The following is a 16,500-nucleotide window of genomic DNA, read 5'->3' as shown; positions in this document are numbered from 1 at the left end:
AGCCCTAAACCCACCCTGGGCTCAGGCCTGTATAGACCTAGGCTCAGGCTTATATTTTAGGCCTGGTCTAGGCCAGGTCCAGGCTATAACTCTTATAATAAGTGCTAAGCCTGGTCTGGGCCTGACCTATGATCATTCTCAACCTGGTCTAGACTGGACTAATTGACCTAAATTGGCTACCATTTTGTTTATAATGTTTTATTTAAAAAAAAACCAAAATTAACATCAAAAACAAAATTAAGCATTTTTTGTTATTACACTTTCAAAATAGCGAATGTGTCTATTGTTGAGGAAAAAGGTAAACTATGTAAATATTGATTATTTTGACAACTAATTAATCAACTTCACACGTAGAGTCGTGTCTCTAAAAATTATCAAATAACAGAGACAGAGTAAAACAATAAAAATACAACAAACATTTAGAGAATTAATGTAAAAAATTGACTCTGAATTCCCGATTTCTCCTCGAGTTTGCAGATTCATTCTATCTTTTCGATATGTTCAAGTTGATGGATTCGATCTCAAAAATTGCAACCTTCAGGCAAGTTAAATCTGTACTTTTAATGGTCAAGAGAGACTAATCGGCCATCAGCTCTTCATGCGAATTAGCTCAGTCCTTTTTTAAAAGGCATTGGATGGAAAACAGAAACCAAGGCCCATAATCCAATATACTTCCGTTCACAAGAAAGAATACGGCACCAAAAGATCTGAATTTTTACAAATACCGTCATTACCAAATTAACTGCTGCATCTTAGTTGAATATATTTGGTTGAGACTCCCTCCAGAAAGAAGGCATGTCAAGAGATCGCATAACCTTTCTCCTTTCCTTCAAGTGTGATGAGGAATGTTTTCTTAGGTGCCCAGGGTAATAACAATGTCCAGTAAAAACAAACATTTCCTGGTTTTGGTAATTTATAATTAAATACTATGCTTTTTGACTGGTTCTTGATCACTACCTTCATTCCCTCATTTTGCTTTGTTGCAGCTTCTGGACTAGAACCCTTCTCTTGGTGATGGTTATCATCATCCTTCCTGGAACTAGATTTCTCTTGATTACTACACTCATTTTTGACAGGTTGAAGATCAGATAACACCAGGATATTTTCATTTTTGCTTCTTGCTACTCTTCTATTACCTCCTGATGGTGACTGCTGCATGGTTCTACAGGACCATTTTCATCTTCACTAGAATCCACACCCTCAGTGGTGATCTCTTTCACATCCTCTACTGAACGAAAACTGGAATGCTCTTGAAGATCATTTTTTGCGTCAAAATTACAATCTAAAGTAGAAGAATTGTCAACTAATGTAGGCACTTCTACAGTGCCATCACCTTTGGAATTAGCAGAAGACTCAGTAGCAGTAGGAAAAGACTGGAAAGAATCCCAATCATCTTCTTCCTCCATGTTGTCCTTGTCTGATCGTGTTGTAAAAGATGCTAAAGAAAAAGCTTGGGAGCATTTATCTATACCTTGCTCTGTCTTTAGTGGTAACTTTATGATTGGTGGTGAAGTTGTGGGTTTTGTCTGTGATGCATTCTGATCCTCTGTAACGGAAGCGCGAATAATGTCCTGAAATTATACTTACATGGGTTAAAAATTTGTTTTGGTCTTTGTAAAGAATCAGTTCTGCTTAGTAATTATGAAGTATAGCTGGTTATTGGCCAATACTAAAAGAATTAGTAAGAGAGCTGCCTAGTTTGTTCTCATTTATTTCATAACTTTATAACTGATCTGTTTAACAGTTTAACTAGCTTGGATTACAAAATTGTATAAAGGCCCAATCAGCATTCGAACAGGAGAAGAAACTGTAACAGAACACCATTATGTAGCAAACATTTACTGCAATAAATTTTCCAACTTTTGTTTTAAAGAATATTTAAAACCCAACTGTTGGCTGGACCACTTGTCTTTCCAATGGTTTCACTGGTTCAACTATCTGGGATTAAATGCTTGTACCCATTACATTATCAAAAAAAATGAAAACAGAGTACCATAGATAGATAGTGGGCAAATTTTCTGTTTTACAGTTGGAAATAGTGACAGGTGGGGGAATTTGAAACAATACAAGGGGAGTGGGGTACTGTATTATAGGCAAGGTTTTAGAAGGCTAAAAGTGGAGGCGTGCTCAGGTCTTGTAGAGGCAAGGTGTAAGCCTCAAAGTAAAAAAGATAAAATTAGGGTAAATTACAAAGACCCCCTTGTACTATGGGGTCAATGACAAAGACCCCCCTGAACTTCAGCCGGTAGACAAATACCCCCCCCCCTCGTTAACGTTGTCAGTTAACTTCAAAAAAGATTCTCGTCTGACTATTTAAAGCTTTCTAAATGCCCAAACTACCCTTTTCTTTAATTTATGAAATCATCTTACTTTTTTATACTCTTTATTGTCTTTCCCCCTGCTCCCCTTTCTGATTCGTTCATGCATTCCAAATGCTTAATACAACGAATGTTGAGGTCTAAATCTCTCTATCTTTCAAATTTGAATGACCCCTGTTTTCTTGAGAAAAACAGAGATGTGCTCATGGAAAGAATTGCATTTCTAGTGCACTTGTTTTTTATCTTCTTCATAGTGCTTCAATGAATAATGGATATTTAGAACTGGATGCTAAACTCCACCCACCAAGACCTAAGCTTCCCTTCGTCTTGGATACCCAGGCGAATTTCCAGAGCAAACAATTAATATTGATCATAGTCTAGGTAGTCAAGCACTTGTGCAGCTCAGTTAGAATTAAGTTTTGTCTATGGTGTTCCAAGAAATAAAAACAATTATTCAGAACTCTTACAGAACAGTTTCTCTGTCTTCAGTTTTTCTCTTTTAATTTGTCTTCCCTTTCTTTTGTTTTCTTTAGGAAATAAGATAAGTTACAATTCAATGGAATACAATTTTTTTTCTTTCCTTGATTGGCAATTCAGATGATCAAAATGAAGATTTCTTATATAAACAACAAAAACAGAAACTTGATATGTTTATTGAGAATTTACAAGATACAGATAGGACTCAGCCCCACTAAAATCTACTCTTTGCTTTTTTTACATTGACCATCCAACGGAGGAAGGCTAATGAACAGAACCAAACTCACCTCTACAGACGATAAAGAAGAATAGAGCATCAATGCTTCCTCGCAAAATGAAAGATTTCCTTCACTTCATCCCCTACAAAATCGAAGCATTTCTTCTAATCTTCTCATTCTCACCCAGTGTTTTAAAAGGCGTGGGAGGCGTACGCCTGGAGGCACGCTTTCAACTAATGTTATGCATCTTTATTCTTCTTAATATAAAAGATTCTTATTAAAAATAAAGAAAAAATGAGATCCCCCCTTCCTCTTCATTCTCTTCCCCTTCCTCCCTCCTTACCCCCCCCTTCCCCTTAAGGAGGCTTATGCCTCTTGCATTCTGAACTATGCCTCACGCCTCTAGGTAGTGGAATGCCTCGCGTCACGCCTCTGCATTTTAAAACATTGTTCTCACCTTCCAGGAATCCAAAACAAATTTCTTCAGTGTCCTCGCTCTTAACCTCCCAACACATTCTTTGGCTGCAAGAACAGAGTGAGTTCTTAATACAGTTTTGTCTTCAGTGTCCCCTGTAGCCTATTTTCCTCCTCAATGACCTCCCTGACCTCCCCTTCTACCTCTAACATCTTGATACAGTTTTGTCTTCTTCTGCAGTTGCCAATTTATGAAAGAAGGTATTTTTATCCCCATTTTTTAACCATAAACACCTGGACCTCTGTCTCCATTTTATCTCTTCTTGATAACAGATTTTGTCAAATTCCTTCTTAGCATTGATCCTCCTCAATTTCTCTTCACTCGTCAATACCCCTATCTCTTCAGGCCTATCCACCCTTGAAATTGTTTCAAGGCACTCTTTCTTTTCACCCACTGCTTTGAAAGTCTGCCTGCTCCATTCCTTTAGTTCTGTCTTCAAGTTTATTAGCTTCCTACTAAAAATATGGCTTGCTGTCCCTACTACTTGATACTCCTCCAACCACCTCTTCAATTTATCAACCAAACCCTCCTCTTCAAACCAAATATGTTCAAAACGAAAAGGAGGGATTTTAACAGAAGAGACTCCTCCACAATTTAGTAGAATAGGGTAGTGGTCAGGTAAGGCTTCCTGGGACAAGCGAGGAAAATAATCTTCCCAGGTTGTGGAGACAACAAAATGATACAGCTTTTCTACAATGGGGTCATCCCAGTTGTTTGACCACATATATCTAGCCCCAATAAGTTGTAAATCCACCAATTCCCCCCGGCTCATGAACTGTGCAAAACCTCTTGTTCCCCTGCAATTTCTCTGCCCTCCCCTCTTTTCATGTAGGGGCCATTTGGCAAGTCTTTTTGGGAAGATCTTCTGGTAGCTCTGATAGTCAAAAGACGCATTGAGCTTTTGCATGAAGATCTGAGCAGCCCGAAGCTAGTTTGTCTACCGCATGTCTTTCCGTGTCTTTCTGCATGAGAATAAAGTGAGAAAGATGCAAAAAGCTCCATTTGGAGCTTCCCGAAATCAGCCCAAAATGGGCTTCTTGCGTCTTTCCAGCGCACCGACTTTTGGCGGCTAGATCTCTTACGAACCAAACGGAAAAAGACCACGCTGCGGTCCGCCCGGCTTGTAAACAGCCGAAAGACCACGTGGAAAGATGCGCCAAACGGAGCCGTAAAAACCTGATCATGTTGAAATCCACCTCAATCACCCAGAGAAAATCCCACAGTTCTTTTATCTTCTTCAATTCCTCCTAGTAATCCTGAGACCTCCCATTTTCTGTTGGCCCATATACACCAGTCATTACCCAATTAAAACTCTCCACCAGAAGAAACTGAGCAGAGATAGAAAACTGCCCCTTTTCTACCTTCTTTGCCACCAGCACAGATGGGTCCCAAACCAATAGTACTCCCCTCGTTGTTCCCCTTGCTGGAATGAACTCCAATTGATACTGCCTATCCTCACCCCCGGTGTGTTCCCCTTGGTGAATAATTTATGTGGTACTTCTTTGTAGCTTTTACTCTTAGGCTGCATTTGTTTTGATGTAGGAGGTGAAAACAAACAAAATGAGCAGAAACTAGAGCAGAACATATCGAAGTAAACTTTCTTCTGCCTCCTTTAACATTAGAAGAAATGAGGTTTTTGGAGGTCAAATGGAGCTCAATACTAGGCCATAATTACGGGGTTCTTTTGGTTCAAATATTATGTTTTGATATGCTAAACAGCACCAACCATGCAATAGAATTAGATTAGAAAATCCGCAAACTTATTTCTCTACTGTCTAATCTAGATTTGCAAGTAGGTAATATGTTCAAACTTGTTAGCAAAAAAAAGCACCTGAAGTTGCTGCCTACGTTCCATGGGCATTGCCAACAGAACATCCTTGAAGTGAATTGCTGATGAAGGGATTTGAGCAAGATGAGAAACAAGCTTCATTGTATTGTTTCTTATTTCAATGAGTTCCTGGGTTTGCACATACAAGGAAATGAATGTTGGCATAAAAGACACAAGCAAATTAGTTCTGTTGGAAATGTCAATGCTACCTGTGAATGATCATTAGTTGTAACAGAAAGAACCATGACTATAGCTTCCATAAGTAGACTCATAAGACATTTTTGACATTCATTTGTCTTTGACAGTGTCTGCAGGAGGGCTAACAATCTCAAGCATTCAGCAGTGATAACCACTGATTCCCTGCTTATGGGTTTCTGTCAAGAGAAAAAACAATCACCTTCAGAGGCCCTTTATGAATCTAAGTAGCAGTCTGGTAAACTTCAAACAGAAAATACCTTCAATATCTTCTGGATTAGGGTAAAGATATCAGAAAACACTTCTCCTGTGAAGAACATGAGAAAGGAAGTCTTTTTAGTGTCTGACACTTGGCCAAGTTCTCTCTGGGCAATGTTTTTCAGAGCTTGCAATCCAACCACCTGAACCTGTAAGCAGCAATGTTTCTAACAGATGCCCTTGAATGCTTGCTAATGAAAGCAATCCATCTTGGATATCAAAAGCATTAATATAAAGCTTACTTGTATATCAGAGTTGGTAATGATACTTTGGATGCACTTGGTACAATGCTTGTATATAGTCAAAAACATGTCATTATCCTTTTTGTCTACAAGATCTTCAATTTCATGAACCAGTTTGGCAAGTGAAAATGTTTGTTCAAAGCAAAATGCAAGCTTCGTTTGCAACAGTTTGCATGTGCCAGATCTCTTATTCTCTAGCAAATGTATGCCCCTGATGCAGTCCCTGGTTAAGCCAATGATTGAGTTGTACCATATTCCAAGAATTGTTCTCAAGTGGCTGATAATATCATCACAATGTTTCACTCCGTCTGCATTAAGATATTATACCAACTTAAAGACATTGGACTTATTAAGATAAGCTGATCAAAGATGAAATCTAAATCAATTTTAATCACAAGAGTGGGGAAATCTATCATATTGTGGAACTCTCAACAAACAGTTTATTTAAAGTTGTAATATTACAAACATCAAATTCTTTGACCTAGAAAACTAATTGTAGATGAAATGGAATAGGCTACATACTAGCCCTGAGATTAAAGCTATAACTAAGAATGTTGGAAGTCTAGTCAAAAGAACACCTATTTATTAGGTTCAATAAACAGGACAGAAATAAATTAAATGCAGTTTATATTCACAAAAAAAAAACCCAACAGAACCATCATGGAAAAAATAATTAAATACCACCACTAAACAGAATGGAATGAAAAAACACGATTCATGTGCCCGACCTGTATAGTTGGGTAAGGCATAGATGAAGATGGTTTACATGAGGTGAACTAATGAAGCAAACATAACGGAAGTTGAAATAATGAGGCAATCCAAATGAGTATATCATCAAATTGCAGATAAAATTCTATGTCATCAAGAGAGTGAAGGACCCATGGACATATTCTAAGGACGACCTGGACTTTTAAAATTGGAAGATAAAAAAGAGTTAGCTTCTGTGACATCCAGCAGGAAAACCTCATTCAATTGGTTCAAGTGTCTGCAAATTCCTCAGCAGAATCCTCAGCCAGAGAAGAAGCAGTTATAGCAGTTCTCTATTGGGGCATGCTGCAGGGCTGGGAAATTGTAATTAGATTACATATTCTTGGGAATGCAAAATGCTGGGCCTTGCTAGCTGTATCACTATAGCAATTTTTATTTTTATTCTCTCTCTCTTATTTCTTAATTTTTTGATAAATGCAAAAATCTGTATTCATACCTCATAGGATGCTCTCTCCTACAGTAAAACTAGCATAAGGTACCTCTCTTCTTTCGTAGAAATAAAATTTCATTAATTTGTTAAAGGAAAAAAAATTGTATTCTGATTACACAATTTTTTTCTTAAATATACAAACTAAGACAGTCAAATGACTTTTTCAAGATTTCTATTTTCTACCATCATAAATAATTTAAGTCAAGTTTTTAGATAAAAAAAGACCATTACCCAATGTTTGAGGCCCAACTATTTGGGATCTTTGGGGGGGGGGGACGTAGATGGGATATGGACCTAACCTTTGGATTTTTATCACACAGAATGTCTGCTCTCAGACTCAAACCCATGTTCTCAGATTGTCAGCCCGAGATTTTTACCATTAAATCAAGCAATAACCCCCATAAGTACTTGGGAGTGGGGGTGGCTCTGTTAGGGAAGAAGATTCGGGGGGGGGGGGTCGGTGGTATGATGGCAGGGATGAAGGCGGAAGGATTTTAAAGAGGAAAAAAGTGGAGGACGATCAACAGAGGCTTTACAATAGAAAGAAAAGGTCGGTAGTACAATGAGCCATAGTGGGAACTGAAGCTACAGAGGTTACAGGGGAAGAGAACACTGAGAAGGGGAAGGTGGGTATTGATCAGCTAGTGGACAGACAGGTGGCGACTAGGAAGTCTTTTGGCATCTTCTTTCTAGGAGGGGGGGGGGGGGGGGGGGGGGGGGGGGGGGGGGGAGGGATGGTGAGGAAGGCAATTGAACAATTCGAAATAAGTAGAAGGGAATAATATAGCAAAAAGAAAGCAGTTGGAGAAGGGGGTGAGATATGGGAGGAAGGAGAAGGAAGAAGAAATTCCTGAGGAAGAGTGAAAGGAAGTTGGAAAATTTAATAGGGAAGGAGATGGCTGAAAATTTAAGATGGAATTGGTATCTGGGCATGTTTGAAGATTGAAGAGAGGAAAGATGGAGGAGGTCGAACTGGCTTCAGGTTTTCTTGGTCAAATAGGCAAAGCTTGACAATAAGCAAGAGGATCAGTGGGGGTTAACCTAGGGAGTTTCAGGCTCAAATTTGTATTTTGGATAACTCACATTGATTGGCCTATGGGCGAATTGTATTGCTTTAGTTTGTTTGGAGGTGTTGCCTTAGCAGATATTTAGATTGTATCACTTTTTTCTTTTTAATGAAATTTTCTTTTACTATATAACAAGTACTTGGATCTTTAATTCTTATAATAATTTCATACGAAGGAAAGCAAATTTATTTTTTTGGGCTTTGAGTTCCTCGACAGACTACTTGGTTTCTTGGATTACAGCCTTTTTCTTAGCCAAGTATCAATAATCCTCTTTTATTTTTGGTAGGTAAAGTATATTTCCATTAATAGTAATGGATAAAAAGGGCCTAAATAAGTATGGCCTGTTAACAATGCCAAATACACATCATATACAGAAATTTGCCTAGGGGCTTAAAAGTAGTATTATTGCAATCCAAAAAGTTGAAGTTCAACCCCTAAGGCTCCGTTTGGTTTGTGGGATGGGGATGAGAAAAAGGGAATATTCCAAAAATATTCCCTTTTCTCATATTTGTTTTGAGGGAAAGAGGGGGATGGGGTGAGAAAAAGGTGGGATGCGAGATCCCAAAATCAAGGATTCGGGGTTGCACCAAAACCGTGCGACCCCGGTGGAAAAACTCGAGAAAACTCAAGATCGTCTTCATCCTCATCGCCGCTGCTGGTAATCGCCACCACCGCCGGTAACAGATCGTCTTCTTCATCCTCCCTCATGCATATGCTGGTAATCGCTGCTGCTGATTTCGTCTTCTACCTTTACTAGATCTGCCTCTGCCGGTAACAGATCTGGAGCTGCTGGTTTCATCTTCTACCTTTACTAGATCTGCTGCTGCCAGTAACATATCTGCCGCTGCTGGTAACACCGTTGATGATGATGGTAGGCATTCACTGGCGATGAGGGCGGATTGAACCTCCGAGATCTCTGTTTTGTCTTGGATAATTTTCCTACTATTTTCCCATTAATCTAATGGCTTGCAAACCAAGCCTACCATTGTCCTTGACAGTACAAACTTATTCCCAATCAACCAAGTGATACTTCTTTTATTCTTCAGGCTTGAGCAATAGAACATCTCTCTTACATTTTTCAAGCACATTAACCATGGTTGTAGGATGAGGAATAGATATAAGAAATAAACCAGGAGATTAAAATAAAGGGAGTATAGGAATCCAATGGTGCCCAACAAAGACTCCATCCATTTAGGAGAATCCATGCAACACTAGCAGCAATATCAGTTAAATAGCCAAAAAACAAAGGATGTAATGCATTTGGTTAGATGCTTACCTTCAACATATTTCTTGAATAATGAACCGGTACTTTGGATGAAGTCATTAACTTTTGAAAAGCAAGCTTCAGTTGAAGCTCCTCTAAGACAATTGTAACTAGTTAACTCAAATCCCAGCATTGATTTCAATTTGTTCTGTGCCTCAAAATTGCAAAGTTTATTTATGAGATATCAATGGATATCTGAGACAATAACAAGTGATAACAAGAAAAAAGATGCAATATCACGAATACATGTGAGGAGAAGTTAATCTGGAGATGGATCTTAGTTAAAAAGAACAACACAAGTATGGAAGCTCCTACCATACCTTAAGTTCAAATCGCCTTACTAGTGTCTCAGCTATAATAAATAATTCAGAAACTAAATCTTTACATATTGGATCTTCTACTGAAGCTGCATTGTTTCTGCAAAAATTATAGAAACCCCCAGTCAAGGTGTTACTGTTAGAAATGATGTTGGGGCTAGTCCTTTAGATGCTTTAAACAAGTTAGTATACAGAGAAAGTAGATTTTTTATGGAAGAAAGTCTACCTCTGAAATGTTTTATATAGATAGGATACACAGAGCTCCATTGCCAGGAATGCAAAAGTATCAGTTTCAAAGTAATCTTCAGGACAAAACTGCACTAACTGTTCAAACAAGAAGTAAACAGCAACAACATAAAATTTGATTAGCACCCAATAATTATTGCTATACAGCATGTAGAGAAGATGGGCTGAATGGCCCATAGGCTGTTTATCCTTTCTTATTTTTTATGTTCTTTACTGTAATGGGCCTTATTCTGGGCCTATTCTTTCTATGTTATGTTCTTTTAATTTCTTGCCCAACTAAGGGCCTCTTTGTAAATTATTAAAGTTTAACTTAATAAAATAGTGTTAGGGGGTAAGAGGAGAGATTAAGGGTTCAAAACTCTCTTCCTCTGAACCTTTATTGCCGCCATCTTCTTCTTCATCTTCTCTTCCTTAGAAGAAGGATTTCTGCTGTTTTTCTTCTTGGTATCAGAGCAGGCCTAAACTTGGCTTGGGCTCTCATGTAGGTGTTGTCCAGCCGATTACATGAGAGTTGTTCTAGGGCTGGAAGCTTCAGCTTGAGTCGCCTGGTTCTTGGAGGTCATTAGGGATTGAAGAAGGTGCCCAAGATTCAAATCTCTTGGAGAGCTGTCTGGTGACCAGGAAGAATCGGAGAAACAGGTTGGTTCCTGATTTAGAGCTTAAATCAGAGATTGAGAGTGGTGCCCAATAATTTCTGGTTTGTTTTCTTTATATTTTTCTGGACTGTTAAAGTATCCAAAATTTCTCTGAAATCAGTACTGCTATTCGGCTGTTCTTTTAGACTGCTTTAGCCCAGAAATTTTTGGGTTGTTTTCATATTGTTTGGACTTTCAAGTGGCTGAAATATCTCTGGAATCAGTACTGCTGGTTGGCCTTTTCTTTTGGACAGTTTAGGGCACCTGTACGGACTATTTTCCGGGCTGTATTAATCTTTCGACAGTGTGGTCTCCTCTACTGCCCACCTTGTGTTTGTGAAAAAGTCTCTGAAGTTTTTTTGCTTCCTTTGGATGCTGATTGGACAGTACCTGGAATTTCTGTTTAGAAAAGGAATTTTTTCTGATTTTCTTTCTTGAAGACCAAACCAAGTTGGTTGGTGTACCATGTAGTCTACAAGGTGCAGCTTCTGTTTCTGTTTCTCACAGCTTTTGGGTGTGACTCAGATTTGTGGTTCTGCTGCATTGAGGTAGGCTTAACACAGTCCTTGTTCCATCTTCATTCGGTGTCCTTTTTTGAAGTTGGTTGAAATTTTTTTTTTGAAGTGGTTAAAGAGATGAACTCCTCAGAGATTGAAAACAAGAATGTTGCTGAATCTGGGCAGGTTCCGGGAGCCCCTGTTGACTCTTTACTGACTGTGACCACAGTCAAGCTGGATGGAACTAATTATCTGGCATGGTCACAATCGGTAAAGATTCATATCTGTAGTAGAGGAAAGTGGGGTTTTATCTTCGGGAGCAAGAAGGCTCCCTAGAAGATGATCCATCTAATGAGAAGTGGATGCAAGAAAATTATACTGTTATTGGGTGGCTTGTGAACTCAATGCAGCCACAGATTAGTCAGCACTATTTGTGGATGAATTCAGCAAAGGAAATCTGGGATAGTGTTGTGTTGAGCAGGAGAAGAAGAAAGGAAAGAAGAAGAAGAAAGAAGAGGCTACTGAGTTAAGGCCTCAAAAGAACTGCTTCAGTCGAGTGAAGCATTTGTATTTATACTATACTGGCCGTACAACACAAGAGGTCTACAAAATTACAAAAACACCCATGCGGGCACTAAACCTGCATACAGTACATATAATACACCTGTCAACACTCCCCCTCAAGTTGGGGCATAGATATCAATCATGCCCAACTTGTCACAGAGACCTTTTGTAAAGATGTCTGCTAGTTGGTCTTCAGAGCTGATGTATGGAGTGCATACTTTGCCTGTGATGATTTTCTCTCTGATAAAGTGCTTGTCAACTTCAATGTGCTTTGTTCTATCATGTAGTACTGGGTTGGCAGCGCTACTTATAAGCTGCCTTGTTGTCATAGAGTGGAGTCATGGGTTTGTCAACTGGAAAACCCAACTCTCCCAATAGATTCTTTACCCACATATCTTCGGCTACTCCGTGTGCCATTGCAGGGTACTCAACTTCAGCACTGGATCTAGCTACCACGGTTTGCTTCTTACTCCTCCAAGTAACAAGGTTCCCTCCTACAAAGGTGCAATAGCCACTAGTAGACCTTCTGTCACTTTGAGATCCAGCCCAATCCGCATCTGTGTAAATTTCAACTCTCAAATGTCCATGTTTCTGGAATAATAAGCCAGCACCCGGGAACTTCTTAAGATACCGCAGTATTCTCTCCGCTGCTTCAAGATGAGTGGACCTAGGTGCATGCATGAACTGGCTGAGGACACCAGCAGCATATGCTATGTCTGGACGAGTCATAGAGAGGTACAACAATCTCCCTACAAGCCTCTGAAATTGCTTCACATTCTTAAGAGGTTCACCTTGGCTGTCACTTAACTTATGGTTGGGGTCAATGGGAGAGTCAGCTGGTTTAACCCCAATCTTTTTAGTGTCCTTAAGCAAATCTAGGACATATTTCCTTTGAGAGATGAAGATACCCTTTTTTGATCGGGCAACCTCAATTCCAAGGAAGTATTTGGCGGGTCCTAGATCTTTCACTTCGAACTGAGTGGCAAGGAAGCCCTTCAAACTTTGAATTTCATCCTTCCAGTCACCAGTAACAATTATGTCATCCACATATACTATTAGGGCAGCCATTTTACCCTCTACTCTTTTTACAAACAGTGTGTGATCTGAATGGCATTGCTTGTATCCCCTCTGCTGAACTGCAGTATGAAATCTGCTGAACCAAGCCCTTGGTGATTGCTTCAGCTCGTATAAAGACTTCTTTAACTTGCATACTTTTTGTTCACTTCCTTGAGCCAAAAAACCGGGGGGTTGAACCATATAAACTTCCTCTTCAAGGTCACCATTCAAGAAGGCATTCTTGATGTCGAGCTGATGTAGATCCCAATTCAGATTGGCAGCAAGAGAGAAAAGGACTTTAATAGAGTTCATTTTGGCAACAGGGGCAAAGGTTTCTGCATAATCAACTCCATATACTTGAGTAAAACCCTTTGCCACTAAACGAGCTTTATACCTCTCCACGGTTCCATCAGCCCCATGCTTAACAGTGAACACCCATTTACATCCAACTGGATCCTTTCCCTTAGGGAGATCAACAAGTTCCCACGTGCCATTCTTATGAAGGGCATCAATTTCTTCCTTCATGGCCTTTGTCCATTCTGGTACTGAGAGAGCTTCTGCCACATTCTTGGGAATAGGGATACTGTCAATGGAGGTAAGAAAAGCACGAAATGAAGGTGAGATGTTCTCATAGGAAACAAAGTTGGAAATGGGGTGTTTAGTGGTGCACGACCTAACACCTTTCCTGTGGGCAATGGGAAGGTCAAGATCATTAGCAACAGGGAGGTTGGGAGTCAAGTTACCTGAGTGAGTATGATCTTCCCCCAAGGAATTTGATGGCACTTGAGGTACGACTTCTGGATTCTCCACAACTCTTGAACCTGGTTGGCCTTTACGACGACGAGAAAAAACACGGAAAGGTGGAGGATTAGAATGAGAAGGGGGAGAAGGAGAAGTAGTAGGAAGAGGAGGAAGTTGAACCAGTTTCTCCTCATGCCTACACTCCCCCTGAGGAGAAACAGGAAAGAAGGGCTCATCTTCAAAGAAGGTAACATCCATGGAGACATAGAATTTCCGAGAAACAGGATCAAAGCAACGATACCCTTTCTGAGAGAATGAGTAGCCAAGAAATATGCACGGGATAGCACGAGAGTCCAATTTCCCCCGGGTGGGAGATAGGTTTTGGACAAAGCACCGACAATCAAAAACACGAGGAGGAATAGAAAGAAGAGGGGCCTTAGGAAAGAGAAGCTGATGTGGGGCTTTGTACTCTAACCAACGAGAGGGCATTCGGTTAATGAGGTATGTAGACCAAAGGACGGCCTCAAGCCAAAATCATTTGGGAACATTCATGTGGAGTAGTAAACCCCGTGCCACTTCAAGAAGGTGTCGGTTCTTCCGTTCAGCCACACCATTTTGTTGTGGCGTGCGAGCACAAGAGCTCCGGTGAAGTGAGCCATGTGAAACAAAGAACTCCGTGAGGTCACTATGAAAAAACTCTTTTGCATTGTCTGATTGAAATATTTGAATTTCGGTCTGAAATTGGGTGAAGACCATCCGCTGAAAATCTTGGATAATTTTTAGTACTTCCTCATGGGTTCGCATTGGATATACCCAAGTGTATCTGGAATAACCGTCAATGAAGGTAATGAAGTACTTGTAGCCACTCTCAGAAGGTAAAGTAACAGGGCCCCACACATCAGAATGCACAATGTGAAAAGGAAACTCAGATTTACTATTTCTTTGAGGAAATTGAGTTCTACAATGCTTGCTTAACTGACACGTTTGACAAGAAAAATTAGAAACAGACACTGACTTACACAGTTCTGGGAAAACAACTTTCAAGGACTCAAAAGACAAATGACCCAGACGACAATGCCACAAATACATTTTACTCTTTCTGAACTGACTCATAGACTCTGTAACATGAAGGCCAGCCGTATTCTCCAGCATATAGAGTCCATCAACCATACGTCCTCCCCGAGGCCAGATCCTGAATCACACAATAGGAAGGGAAAAAAGTCACAGAACAATTTAAGGAATTTGTAACACTACTGACTGAAAACAAATTCATAGGGAATTTTGGAACATGAAGAACATTAGAAAGAGTAAGGCCGAGGGGAAGAGAGAGAGTTCCTTGACCAGCTATGGAAGTGTATGATCCATCAGCTAGTCTCACCTTATCTCTTCCGGAAAGAGGGTGATAAGTTTGAAAGTAAGAGGACATACCAGTCATGTGTTTTGACGCAACAGAATCAATGATCCATGGAGAGTCAAGGTCGTGAGAAGCAACATGGAAAGCTGTGGCAGGATTACCTGATGTGGATGCAAAAGAGGTGGTGGGAGGAGCATCCATCTGGCGAATTGCTCTACCATAAAGCTCTAAATGGTCACGAAAGGAGTTTACAATATCCTCCCTTGGGTCAGATCCAGAGTAGCTATGTTGGCCATGTGGTGTTTGAGTCACAGTAGAAGTAGAGGGCTGATTCTCCCGAGTAACCATGTTGGCCATGTGGTGTTTCTTGGTACCTTGTTGCCCGGGTCTTCTAATTACATCTGAGCCTTGCTTCTTAGGTAAATCCTGAGCCCACTTTGGTTTCCCATGGAGATCCCAACAAGTATCTTTGGTGTGCCGGGGCTTCTGACAATTAGTGCACCACAATTTTTCCTTATCTTCTGCTTTCTTCTGGAGATCCCCTCTCTTGGAAGAAGGTCCACCACTAGTAGAGGTACCCCCCTTTGCCGCCAACACAATTGCATCCCCTCCGGTGCTGTTCATCAAGTTTCTCCTGCTCTCTTCAGACTGGACAAGAGCATAGACCTCCTGAATTGAAGGAAGATCCTTAGAACTTAGAATTTGTACCCTGATGGATTCATAGATAGGATTGAGACCATGTAAAAAAGCAAACACTCTTTGCTGTGAGACAAGTTTCTTATACAACTTTGCATCTTCATCACACTTCCAATCAATATTCTGGTAATGGTCCAACTCCTTCCAAACAATGGACAAATCAGAGTAATAAACTGATAAACTCCTCTCCCCCTGTTTACAAGTAGATGAAGCTGCTTGCAGTTGATAAATCTTGGCATAGTGTCGAAGTTCAGAATATGTGGATTTTGCCTGTTCCCAGATCTCATTTGCAGTTTCAGCCCACATGAAGTTCTTCCTTATTTGCGGTTGCATGGAGATCAAAAGCCATGACATAACCATACTGTTCTCTTGATCCCATCTATCATGTTCTGCATTTCCAGAAGGTGGTTCTTTGATTCTTCCATTTATGTAGCCTATTTTTCCCCTTGCAGTTATGTATAACTTGATCCCCCTTGACCACTCTAGGTAGTTTAACCCATCAAGAGGAACCACAGCCATAGGGAAGGATAGGTCACTGCTCCCACTCATTCCATTCAGCATTGTAGAGATTTCGGATGTAGCTGAATCTTCACTATTCATACTTCTAGGTTCAGAACACTGCCTTACAGAGCTGCTACAGTCCACAACTAGGCACTTGCTGATTTTCGGTTTCACAGAGAACCAAGCACAAACACTGCAGCTGCAGTACTAGGTTGTATGACCTACACTGTGTAGGAGTCCACAGAACAATATACAAACTGCACTTGCAGTGTAACCAGGTCTGAATGACCTACAGTTTTACAAGTTTAATGCAGCTTCTCAGCTGAAAAAAAACCCAGTAGGAACAGCAATAC

General features: G+C 40.2%; 1 protein-coding gene across 1 annotated transcript in view; it reads right to left on the bottom strand.

Moving 5' to 3' along the window:
- Window positions 1-219: 219 nt before the first annotated feature.
- Window positions 220-16,500, bottom strand: part of SWEETIE (HEAT repeat-containing protein) — a 159,011-nt gene continuing 142,730 nt past the window's right edge. Inside the window, exons 41-48 of the mRNA XM_010266889.3 lie at window positions 10,084-10,181; window positions 9,861-9,957; window positions 9,553-9,688; window positions 6,012-6,319; window positions 5,772-5,918; window positions 5,526-5,690; window positions 5,320-5,445; window positions 220-1,571 (exon numbers count right to left, since the gene is read on the bottom strand). Of these exons, the coding sequence (XP_010265191.1) occupies window positions 1,122-1,571; window positions 5,320-5,445; window positions 5,526-5,690; window positions 5,772-5,918; window positions 6,012-6,319; window positions 9,553-9,688; window positions 9,861-9,957; window positions 10,084-10,181 (1,527 nt within the window). The 3' untranslated portion in view covers window positions 220-1,121. The remainder of the gene's footprint in view (window positions 1,572-5,319; window positions 5,446-5,525; window positions 5,691-5,771; window positions 5,919-6,011; window positions 6,320-9,552; window positions 9,689-9,860; window positions 9,958-10,083; window positions 10,182-16,500) is intronic.

This window comes from Nelumbo nucifera, chromosome 4, assembly GCF_055504915.1.
Source record: "Nelumbo nucifera cultivar China Antique chromosome 4, China Antique-T2T, whole genome shotgun sequence".
Lineage (NCBI taxonomy): Eukaryota > Viridiplantae > Streptophyta > Magnoliopsida > Proteales > Nelumbonaceae > Nelumbo > Nelumbo nucifera.
This window is presented reverse-complemented; position numbering and strand designations above follow the sequence as displayed.